Raw genomic sequence first — 13,072 nt, forward strand, 5'->3', positions numbered from 1 at the left:
GGTTTCTCCACAGTACGCCTGGAGAGAGGTCAGAACCACCACAGAGAAGCATGTTGGTTTCTCCACAGTACGCCAGGAGAGAGGTCAGAACCACCACAGAGAAGCATGTTGGTTTCTCCACAGTACGCCTGGAGAGAGGTCAGAACCACCACAGAGAAGCATGTTGGTTTCTCCACAGTACGCCAGGAGAGAGGTCAGAACCACCACAGAGAAGCATGTTGGTTTCTCCACAGTACGCCTGGAGAGAGGTCAGAACCACCACAGAGAAGCATGTTGGTTTCTCCACAGTACGCCAGGAGAGAGGTCAGAACCACCACAGAGAGGCATGTTGGTTTCTCCACAGTACGCCAGGAGAGAGGTCAGAACCACCACAGAGAGGCAGAGCAAAAGGAGCCTCTGAGAAAGTTCTGTATTTTTGGGGTCAAGGTCAGCCATGCTTTGTGAAACCTGTGTGAAAGTATTGTAAGCCGGGGAGAACCAGTTCACAACCCTGGTCCTAGATCTAGTTCCAGCTCAGCACTAACGCACCTGATCCAAACAAACAACCATACAATCTGCATCCCAAATGACACTCTATGCCCTGTATAGTGCACTACTTTATTCCAGAGCCCTGTTCCCTATATAGTGCACTACTTTATCCCAGAGCCCTATTCCTTATATAGTGCACTACTTTATCCCAGAGCCCTATTCCTTATATAGTGCACTACTTTATCCCAGAGCCCTATTCCGTATATAGTGCATTGCTTTAGACCAGAGCCTTGTTCCCTATACAGTACACTACATTAGACCAGAGCCCTATTCCCTATACAGTACACTACTTTAGACCAGAGCCTTGTTCCCTATATAGTGCACTACTTTAGACCAGAGCCTTGTTCCCTATATAGTGCACTACTTTAGACCAGAGCCTTGTTCCCTATACAGTGCATTTCTTCTGACCATGGGGATAGGGTTCTATGTAGCTATTGTGTTTGAATTAAAACACCATGGGTCAGTTGAATTGGGTGTGTTCAGGCAGGGCTGGAACAAAAGCCTGCACACACTGTGACCCTCTAGGACCAGGGATGTTGTCAGGTTGACTACTCTCCCTGATCAGAGTGAAATAGAAATAGAGAGAAGAGGACTATGGAATTAAAACAATTTTTAAAAGCTTATTTATTGTTCAAATAAAAACGTACATGTTTTGGATTTTGGCCTTCTTCAAGGTTTTTACAAAAATAAGAAGGAATGAGGCTTTTAAACATTTCAGGGACCAATCACAACAAATATGCAAATAAAAACATGATGCAATTAGTTCAACCATTTGTAAAAGACTAACCAATAGACTGTGAGTGGATGTTGTCCTGACCAATAGACTGTGATAACATGTTGTCCTGACCAATAGACTGTGAGTGGATGTTGTCCTGACCAATAGACTGTGATAACATGTTGTCCTGACCAATAGACTGTGAGTGGATGTTGTCCTGACCAATAGACTGTGAGTGGATGTTGTCCTGACCAATAGACTGTGAGTGGATGTTGTCCTGACCAATAGACTGTGAGTGGATGTTGTCCTGACCAATAGACTGTGATAACATGTTGTCCTGACCAATAGACTGTGAGTGGATGTTGTCCTGACCAATAGACTGTGAGTGGATGTTGTCCTGACCAATAGACTGTGAGTGGATGTTGTCCTGACCAATAGACTGTGAGTGGATGTTGTCCTGACCAATAGACTGTGAGTGGATGTTGTCCTGACCAATAGACTGTGAGTGGATGTTGTCCTGACCAATAAACTGTGAGTGGATGTTGTCCTGACCAATAGACTGTGAGTGGATGTTGTCCTGACCAATAGACTGTGAGTGGATGTTGTCTTGACCAATAGACTGTGAGTGGATGTTGTCCTGACCAATAGACTGTGAGTGGATGTTGTCTTGACCAATAGACTGTGAGTGGATGTTGTCCTGACCAATAGACTGTGAGTGGATGTTGTCCTGACCAATAGACTGTGAGTGGATGTTGTCCTGACCAATAGACTGTGATAACATGTTGTCCTGACCAATAGACTGTGAGTGGATGTTGTCCTGACCAATAGACTGTGAGTGGATGTTGTCCTGACCAATAGACTGTGAGTGGATGTTGTCCTGACCAATAGACTGTGATAACATGTTGTCCTGACCAATAGACTGTGAGTGGATGTTGTCCTGACCAATAGACTGTGAGTGGATGTTGTCCTGACCAATAGACTGTGATAACATGTTGTCCTGACCAATAGACTGTGAGTGGATGTTGTCCTGACCAATAGACTGTGAGTGGATGTTGTCCTGACCAATAGACTGTGAGTGGATGTTGTCCTGACCAATAGACTGTGAGTGGATGTTGTCCTGACCAATAGACTGTGAGTGGATGTTATCCTGACCAATAGACTGTGAGTGGATGTTGTCCTGACCAATAGACTGTGATAACATGTTGTCCTGACCAATAGACTGTGAGTGGATGTTGTCCTGACCAATAGACTGTGAGTGGATGTTGTCCTGACCAATAGACTGTGAGTGGATGTTATCCTGACCAATAGACTGTGAGTGGATGTTGTCCTGACCAATAGACTGTGATAACATGTTGTCCTGACCAATAGACTGTGAGTGGATGTTGTCCTGACCAATAGACTGTGAGTGGATGTTGTCCTGACCAATAGACTGTGAGTGGATGTTATCCTGACCAATAGACTGTGAGTGGATGTTGTCCTGACCAATAGACTGTGAGTGGATGTTGTCCTGACCAATAGACTGTGAGTGGATGTTGTCCTGACCAATAGACTGTGTTTTTATACTTTCAATGATAACGTCAGTAGAGAGTAATACAACCAGACTGGTGACATTTCCAATGATAAATAACACCTGAGAATCAGCAGCACCTTCAATAGAATTTAAAATATAATGTTATCATTCATTGTGATAGGTCGGGGAAACCTGTCTTCACGCTGACCAACTCCCAAAACATCACACGCAGTCCGCCCCACAACATATTCAGCCAATAGAAAACAGTTATTTCCGGATCGTGTGGGAATGTGTCAACTTTAGACTCATTTTTGAAAAGTGTCCGTTTTGTCCCAGACAGATGGATATTGTAATCCATCAATGTTTAATCTGTAATTCAGCCAGTCTGTCCAATGTGTCTAACCCTTGGTGATTACTGGCACAGCGAAAGGCAAGAGTTGCTCCCTGTCTACAACTTCTGGAGAGTTCTTTGAGGACATATTGTCACTGCCAAATAAGTCCTCTAGAAAACAATTAGAGTAGAGAACAGAGTGTGTGTGTGTGTGTGTGTGTGTGTGTGTGTGTGTGTGTGTGTGTGTGTGTGCGTGCGTGCGTTTGGGGAGTTGTATCTCTCCAACCCAAGTTGGCAACAATAAATCCCCCGGCGGCTTATAATGCCCCACCATGTTAAAGTAGTTTACATAAACGTTCACGCACGCACGCACGCACGCACGCACACACACACACACACACACACACACACACACACACACACACACACACACACACACACACACACATTGTAATATCAGCCAGCTTGTTGAAGAGAGAAGTTATTAATCCACAAATAAACAGAAACTCATGCTAACAGGCAGGATCATACACCTTCTCTTAGTTCACCTTCTGAGTGCAGAAGTCCCTACCTTTCCTGTGTATTAAACAGCTGAATCATCATGAGACCCTGTCTACCCAGGCACACAGACCTTTAATAAGCTTGAGGATATTTTGTTGTGGTGAACACGATGCTGCAGATGAAACACTAAGTACAGTGCATTTACAAAGTAGTCAGATCCCTTAAATTTTTCCACATTTTGATACATTACAGCCTTATTCAAAAATGTATTACATAGTTTTTTCCCCCTCATTAATCTACACACAGTACCCCATAATAACAAAGCAGAAACAGGTTTTTAGAAATTCTTGCAAATTTACATAAGTATTCAGACCCTTTACTCAGTACTTTGTTGAAGCACCTTTGGCAGTGATTGCACTCTCAAGTCTTGTTGGGTAGGACGCTACAAGCTTGGCACACCTGTATTTGGGGAGTTTCTCCCATTCTTCTCTGCAGATCCTCTCAAGCTCTGTCAGGTTGGATGGGGAGCGTCGCCGCACAGCTATTTTCAGGTCTCTCCAGAGACAAATTTCGGGTTCAAGTCCGGCCTCTGGCTGGGCCACTCAAGGACATTCAGAGACTTGTCCTGAAGCCACTCCCGCGTTTTCTTGGCTGTGTGCTTAGGGTCGTTGTCCTGTTGGAAGGTAAACCTTGGCCCCAGTCTGAGGTCCTGAGCGCTCTGGAGTAGGTTTTCATCAAGGATCTCTCTGTACTTTGCTCCGTTCATCTTTCCCTCAATCCTGACTAGTCTCCCTGCCACTGAAAAACATCCCCACAGCATGATGCTGCCACCACCATGCATCACCGTAGGGATGGTGCCAGGTTTCCTCCAGAAGTGATGCTTGGCATTCAGGCCAAAGAGTTTCATCAGTCACTTCCCTGGCCAAGGCCCTTCTCCCGCGATTGCTCAGTTTGGTCGGGCGGCCAGCTCTAGGAAGAGTCTTGGTGGTTCCAAACTTCTTACATTTGGGGATCTTCAATGATGCAGAAATGTTTTGGTACCCTTCCCCAGATCTGTGCCTCGACACAATCCTGTCTCAGAGCTCTACAGACAATTCCTCCGACCTCATGGCTTGGTTTTCGCTCTGACATAAAACTGCCAACTGTGGGACCTTATATAGACAGGTGTGTGTCTTTCCAAATCATGTCCAATCAATTGAATTTACTACAGGTGGACTCTAATCAAGTTGAATAAAAAAATCTCAAGGATGATCAATGGAAACAGGATGCACCTGAGCTTAATTTCGACTCTCATAGCAAAGGATCTGAATACTTATGTAAATAAGGTATTTATCTTTTTTATTTCTAGAAATTTGCAAACATTTCTAAAAACCTGTTTTCCCATTGTCATTATGGGATATTGTGTGTAGATTGATGAGGAAAACAATCCATTTAATCCATTTTGAATAAGGCTGTAACTAAGTCAAGAGGTCTGAATACTTTCCAAATGCACTGTAGCTGATATATCAACATGGCTTCCCTTGCAAGCTGTTGCAACATTGTGATCAAATGTATTGCAACTTTAGTGAATGATCAGAATCAGAAACTGACTTGCACATCCAGCATCTACTACTATGTCTAAATCTCAGTGTGTGTGTGTGTGTGTGTGTGAGAGAGAGACAGAGAGAGAGAGAGAGAGAGAGAGAGAGAAAGGTAGAGAGTGTGTGTGTGAGAGAGAGAGAGAGCGAGAGAGAGAGTCTGTGTCTTCACTGTTACAGAACGTTACTGTCATCTCTGTTAATTAACACAGCCATTGATCTGTGTATGTCCAGTCTGACTCTGGGACTATATGGTCCAGTCTGACTCTGGGACTATATGGTTCAGCCTGACTCTGGGACTATATGGTCCAGTCTGACTCAGGGACTATATGGTCTTCACCTGGGTTCAAGCATATTTTAAATATTTTAAAATACTTGATCTGTGCTTGATTGAGCTTGCCTGGCTTAATGAACCAATAGAATATCCCCAAAAGACTGTCAACCTCTGGCACTCGAGGCAGGCCAGAGCCAATTTCAAATACTATTTGAACCCATGGTCTGATATGGTCTGATTCTGCCTGAACTTGAGTGTAGAGTTGGAGTTACAAAGTTCAGGGAAAAGTTGTTCAATAGGGCAAGGGAGAGAGCTCCTTGGGAGATTATGTGTGTGTGTGTGTGTGTGTGTGTGTGTGTGAATACATTAGTCTCCACGTGGCCCTCCGAGATCCTCAGTGACACACAGGCCAGTGTTCAAAGTCACAGCGTTTGAGTCACAGCAGGCTGCTGAGGGGAGGACGGCTCATAACAATGGCTAGAATGGAGTGTTAGGAATGTCATCAGAGACAATGAAACCATGTGTGTAATGTGTGGGATACGATTCCATTTATTCCATTCCAGCCATTATTATGAGCCTGTCTTCCCCAATGAAGGTGTCACCAACCAGCATATATATATATATTTTTACCTTCATTTAACTAGGAAAGTCAGTTAAGAACAAATTCTTATTTTACAATGACGGCCTATCCGGGCCAAACCATCTCCTAACTAGGATGACGCTGGACCAATTGTGCAACGCCCTATAGGACTCCTGATCACGGCCGGTTGTGATACAGCCCGGGATCGAACCAAATCAAATCAAAAATGTATTTGTCACATGTGTCGAATACAACAGGTTTAGACCTTACAATGAAATGCTGAATACAACAGGTGTAGTAGACCTTACAGTAAAATGCTGAATACAACAGGTGTAGTAGACCTTACAGTGAAATGCTGAATACAACAGGTGTAGTAGACCTTACAGTGAAATGCTGAATACAACAGGTGTAGTAGACCTTACAGTGAAATGCTGAATACAACAGGTGTAGTAGACCTTACAGTGAAATGCTGAATACAACAGGTGTAGTAGACCTCACAGTGAAATGCTGAATACAACAGGTGTAGTAGACCTTACAGTGAAATGCTGAATACAACAGGTGTAGTAGACCTTACAGTGAAATGCTGAATACAACAGGTGTAGTAGACCTCACAGTGAAATGCTGAATACAACAGGTGTAGACCTCACAGTGAAATGCTGACTTACAAGCCCTTAACCAACAATGCAGTTTAAGAAAAATACCTAAGGAAATATAACCAGTCTGTAGTGATGCCTGTAGCACTGAGATTCAGTGCCTTAGACCTGCAAGCTCCAGGAGCCTTAATAGTGTATATGTGCATAGCTAGGGAACATACCCTCACATCATAACCAAATCCCATTAGCAAATAGAAGGTTTAGCTGCAAACATAATGTAGTCCCGTGTGGCTCAGTTGGTAGAGCATGGTGTTTGCAATGCCAGGGTTGTGGGTTTGAGTCCCATGGGGGACCAGTACGGAGAAAAAAAAATGTATGAAACGTATGCATTCACTACTGTAAGTCACTCTGGATAAGAGTGTGTGCTAAATGACTAAAATAATCATAAGGCTGTATACAACTCACATCTATTTGCTGTACTGCAGATGTGGAATGTCCATGAAAACATCAGTGGTCCTGTATAGTTTGGTCTGTATTAGGTCAGACCAGGGTACGTGGTATCGCTAGTGTGTAGTGATCACTTGAGATGATCTATATCTTAAAACATGTACATGTTTTTGCATTACCAGGATAAATGTGAAAACGGACAATTATCTATTGACATTATTGCAAAATAATTATTGGAATACATTTCAGTTCTATGTCCACTGGAAATCATGTTTGACTTATTTTATACCATTCCACCAATTTTAGGGGCGGCAGGTAGCCTAGTGGTTAGAGCGTTGGGTCAGTAACTGAAAGTTTGCTGGATCAAATCCCTGAGCTGACAAGGTATAAATCTGTCATTCTGCCCCCTGAAAAAGGCAGTTAACCCACTGTTCCTAGGCCGTCATTGAAAATAATAATTTGTTCTTAACTGACTTGCCTTCTTAAATAAAGGTTACATTTAATAAAAAATTCCGCTCCAGTCATTAGCCTGTCCTCCCCAATTAAGGTGCCACCAACCTCCTGTGTTACAAAATCTATAAACAGTATGATACTATTTTCTTTGGAATTTCCTTAACTTCTGATATCTGAGATATCTACTGCAGCCCTCATCCTCCACATACAACACCCGTTCTGCCAGTCACATTCTGTTAAAGGTCCCCAAAGCACACACATCCCTGGGTCGCTCCTCTTTTCAGTTCGCTGCAGCTCGCAACTGGAATGAGCTGCAACAAACACTCAAACTGGACAGTTTTATCTCAATCTCTTCATTCAAAGACTCAATCATGGACACTCTTACTGACAGTTGTGGCTGCTTTGAGGGATGTATTGTTGTCTCTACCTTCTAGTCCTTTGTGCTGTTGTCTGTGCTCAATTATGTTTGTACCATGTTGTTGTTGTCATGTTGTGTTGTCATGTCAGGTTGTCATGTTGTGTTGCTACCACGCTATGTTGTTGTCTTGTTGCGTTGTATCTCTTAACGTGATGTGTTTTGTCCTAGATTTTTATTTAATGTATTTTTAAGCCCATCCGTCGTCCCCGCTGGAGGCCTTTTGGTAGGCCGTCATTGTAAATAGGAATTCAGGTTGCGTGGTTAAATAAGGGTTAAATAAATGAACGCACATTAAAACTCGGTCTGAGTGTCCGCCGCTGTGCGGACGGGGTTAACGTGTACCCACCGGTAAGGGGCGGGTCCTACTGCTACATCATGGCAGACTCCTGGTCGTCAGCTTTCACATTGTGTGGAGTCTGAACCGATCTCACAAGGTGGAACCGATTTAACTACCGAGTTGTGTTTTAAGACGCCGTTTTGATAACAGATTTTTTTAAAGTATAATATTTCTGTTTTTTTCAAAAGGTTATTTATCCGTAAAGTGATGGCAAAAGGAGAAGGCGCCGACCAATATTCCAACAATAGTTTATTAACGAATAAACCGGTCAACCCAGATGTGGTCAAACTAGCTAGGAAGGTAAGTTGATTTAATGTATAGTTTTATGAATAACAATATTAGCAGCAAATGTGTATGCATGAATGTACATCCTGAACTAAACTAGAGAGGAAGACCGCTTTGATTAAACGGCGATTACAAAGAGATGAAACGGTTTGTCAACATTCTCATGTCTAACTTTTTATACGTCCAGCCTAATCAATTAGCCTAGTTACCTAGCCAGATACTTCTTGATGATAAACTATAATCCATTTTATTTCCACCGACTTTGATGACAGCAGCCACCACGTTTCAATTACATTCCCCTTAGGCGAGCACCAAACCCCGGTCTGTCTCTCCTTTATTCATTGAAAATGATTAGCTATAACTATTTACGGTAAGGATGCTTTTCCTTTGAAAAACCTATGGAGAATAGCGTAGGTTATATAAGCGATTAGAAATAGCTATGCGGTTTAGGTAATTAAACAAAACAAAAACAATGAATTGAAACGGGGTTTTGGGGAGTTGGAAACATAGGACCAGTTTACGCCGTGCCAGAGGAGCGTCTCTCCTCCATGTAGCTAACACTAGCAGCGAGGCTACGCCGTGTCAGAGGAGCGTCTCTCTCCTCCATGTAGCTAACACTAGCAGCGAGGCTACGCCGTGCCAGAGGAGCGTCTCTCTCCATGTAGCTAACACTAGCAGCGAGGCTACGCCGTGTCAGAGGAGCGTCTCTCTCCTCCATGTAGCTAACACTAGCAGCGAGGCTACGCCGTGCTAGAGCAGCGTCTTTCTCCATGTAGCTAACACTAGCAGCGAGGCTACGCCGTGCCAGAGGAGCGTCTTTCTCCATGTAGCTAACACTAGCAGCGAGGCTACGCCGTGCTAGAGCAGCGTCTTTCTCCATGTAGCTAACACTAGCAGCGAGGCTACGCCGTGTCAGAGGAGCGTCTCTCTCCTCCATGTAGCTAACACTAGCAGCGAGGCTACGCCGTGTCAGAGGAGCGTCTCTCTCCTCCATGTAGCTAACACTAGCAGCGAGGCTACGCCGTGCTAGAGCAGCGTCTCTCTCTCCATGTAGCTAACACTAGCAGCGAGGCTACGCCGTGTCAGAGGAGCGTCTCTCTCCTCCATGTAGCTAACACTAGCAGCGAGGCTACGCCGTGTCAGAGGAGCGTCTCTCTCCTCCATGTAGCTAACACTAGCAGCGAGGCTACGCCGTGTCAGAGGAGCGTCTCTCTCCTCCATGTAGCTAACACTAGCAGCGAGGCTACGCCGTGTCAGAGGAGCGTCTCTCTCCTCCATGTAGCTAACACTAGCAGCGAGGCTACGCCGTGTCAGAGGAGCGTCTCTCTCCTCCATGTAGCTAACACTAGCAGCGAGGCTACGCCGTGTCAGAGGAGCGTCTTTCTCCATGTAGCTAACACTAGCAGCGAGGCTACGCCGTGCTAGAGCAGCGTCTTTCTCCATGTAGCTAACACTAGCAGCGAGGCTACGCCGTGCTAGAGGAGCGTCTTTCTCCATGTAGCTAACACTAGCAGCGAGGCTACGCCGTGCCAGAGGAGCGTCTCTCTCCTCCATGTAGCCAACACGTCTCTCTCCTCCATGCATGCCTGATTTTGGTGTATATTAGGGGTGTGACCGTTTTTTATTGAAAATTAAGTTGGGATCCTTAACGTTAAGAAAAATGCCTAACCGATAGATGTGTAATAATGCAAGTTATCAACTACCTTCAAACTGCACGCAGAAATAAACTCCTCTTTCCATGTCGGAATGAGTTGTTTTATCCTCCTCTACTGCCTTTTTTAGCAGCTTGTTCCAAGGTTTGGTGGTGTTGGACCGATGGGGTGCTTTTCAGGTGCCTTGACCAGCTTTCAATGCTTGTCGAAACATTTTATTATCACACCGACAAGAGTAGGCTACACGCATCTGAAAACTAATGTAAAACTGCAGGACACGGGATGAAAGGGAGACTTAAGTTCAGCCACTCTAACTCGCAGCTCAATTCATTTCCTGCGTAATCTCTATAGGCCACTTGCAGCCTACGCACTGATAGACAGTGTCTCAGTGCAGAGATTGGGAGTTGACAGTGCGCAACACATTGCATCCTCAGTCTATATTCTCCTCCTTGTCAGACTTATTCTTCTTGTTAAGGTCGAGCCCTGGGTTATTGCACACTCTTCTCTAGAGGTTGATTGCACAGGAAGGTTTAGATGTTCTGCAGTTTCCAATTCATTTAACTCCTTTACAAGTGTAGGCCCACATTCCAGACAGGCAGGTTTGATATGTTAACCCAGACCCTGTGTGTCCCCAGGCGCTCTCATTTCCTGACTTCTGTAACCGTAAAAGCCTTGGTTTCATGCATGTTAACATCAGAAGCCTCCTCCCTAAGTTTGTTTTACTCAGTGCTTTAGCACACTCCTCCAACCATGATGTCCTAGCCGTGTCTGAATCCTGGCTCAGGAAGGCCACCAAAAATTCTGAGATTTCCATCCCCAACTATAACATTTTCCGTCAAGATAGAACTGCCAAAGGGGGAGGAGTTAGCCTGCAAAGTTCTGTTATACTTTCAAGGTCTATGCCCAAACAGTTCGAGCTTCTAATTTTAAAAATGAATCTCTCCAGAAATAAGTCTCTCACTGTTGCCGCCTGTTATAGACCCTCCTCAGCTCCCAGCTGTGCCCTGGACACCATATGTGAATTGATTGCCCCCCCCCATCTATCTTCAGAGTTCGTTCTGTTAGGTGACCTAAACTGGGATATGCTTAACACCCCGGCAGTCCTACAATCTAAGCTAGATGCCCTCAAACTCACACAAATGATCAAGGAACCCACCAGGTACAAGCCTGAATCTGTAAACATGGGCACCCTCCTAGATTTTATCCTGACCAACTTTCCCTCTAAATATACCTCTGCTGTTTTCAATTAGGATCACTGCCTCATTGCCTGCATCCGCTATGGATCATTGTCAAACGCTCCCTAGAACAATATGTGAGCAGGCCTTTCTAATCGACCTGGCCCGGGTATCCTGGAAGGATATTGACCTCATCCCGTCAGTTGGGAATTTCAATAAGCATTTCTCTACGGCTGGCCATGCTTTTCTCCTGGCTACCCCAACCCCGGCCAACAGCTCCGCAGCTACTTGCCCAAGCCTCCCCAGCTTCTCATTCACCCAAATCCAGATAGCAGATGTTTTGAAAGAGCTGCAAAACCTGGACCCGTACAAAACAGCTGGGCTAGACAATCTGGACCCTCTCTTTCTAAAATTCTGCCGCCATTGTTGCAACCTCTATTTACCAGTCTGTTCAACCTCTCTTTCGTCTCATCCGAGATCCCTAAAGATTGGAAAGCTGCCGCGGTCATTCCCCTCTTCAAATGGGGAGACACTCTAGACTCAAAACTGTTACAGACCTATATCCATCCTGCCCTGCCTTTCGAAAGCCAAGTCAATAAACGGATCACTGACCATTTCGAATCCCACCGTACCTTCTCCGCTGTGCAATCTGGTTTCCGAGCTGGTCACGGGTGCACATCAGCCACGCTCAAGGTACTAAACGATATCATGACCGCCATCGATAAAAGACTACTGTGCAGCCGTCTTCATTGACCTGGCCAAGGCTTTCGACTCTGTCAATCACCGTATTCTTATCGGCAGACTCGACAGCATTGGTTTCTCAAATGATTGCCTCTCCTGGTTCACCAACTACTTCTCTGATAGAGTTCAGTGTGTCAAATCGGGTGGCCTGTTGTCCAGACCTCTGGCAGTCTCTATGGGGGTGCCACCGGGTTCAATTCTCAGGCTGACTCTTTTCTCTGTATATAATCAACGATGTCGCTCTTGCTGCGGGTGATTCCCTGATCCACCTCTACACAGACAATTCCATTCTGTATACATCTGGCCCTTCTTTGGATACTGTGTAAACAAACCTCCAAATGAGCTTCAATGCCATACAACACACCTTCCGTGGCCTCCAAATGCTCATAAACGCTAGTAAAACTAAATGCATGCTTTTCAACCGTTCGCTGCCGGCACCTGCCCGCCCGTCCAGCATCACTACTCTGGACGGTTCCGACTTAGAATATGTGGACAACTACAAATACCTAGGTTTCTGGCTCCTTCCAGACTCCTATTAAAGTCTGTGTACCAGACAGACAGGTTCGGTATGGGTATGTATGTGGGGTAGTAGTCCCAATAAGTCTGTTGGGAAATGCATCTCATGGGTTGGCACGGTTTTTGGTTTCGAAAGATTCAACCATGTGTTGAACACCAAAAACTAGTGTTAGGCCAGTTATTCCGAGTTATTGTATATTGTCAGTCCACAACACTGTGAAAGATGCCTTAATGTCTCTGTGGTTGGTTAGCCTACATCAGGCTTAAGAGCGGGTTGTTGTTTTTTTCAGTCAGAACAACAAGTTGTCACTGAAAGAAATGTGTTGGTGCGTCAACAGCCTTAGTTATCTGACGTTTATGGTCACACGATGACTCGTGTCTCACCAGATCCAAAGTACAACCAGTAATAGACACAGATTCTCAAGGAGTTGTTTTATTT

The 13,072-nt window shown here is 44.8% G+C and overlaps 1 protein-coding gene across 1 annotated transcript in view; it reads left to right on the top strand.

The window, feature by feature from the left end:
* The first annotated feature begins 8,214 nt into the window (after positions 1–8,214).
* Positions 8,215–13,072, top strand: part of LOC106570727 (sodium-dependent lysophosphatidylcholine symporter 1-B) — a 39,097-nt gene continuing 34,239 nt past the window's right edge. Inside the window, exons 1-2 of the mRNA XM_014143212.2 lie at positions 8,215–8,361; positions 8,453–8,564. Of these exons, the coding sequence (XP_013998687.1) occupies positions 8,472–8,564 (93 nt within the window). The 5' untranslated portion in view covers positions 8,215–8,361; positions 8,453–8,471. The remainder of the gene's footprint in view (positions 8,362–8,452; positions 8,565–13,072) is intronic.

Source organism: Salmo salar, chromosome ssa14, assembly GCF_905237065.1.
Source record: "Salmo salar chromosome ssa14, Ssal_v3.1, whole genome shotgun sequence".
Lineage (NCBI taxonomy): Eukaryota > Metazoa > Chordata > Actinopteri > Salmoniformes > Salmonidae > Salmo > Salmo salar.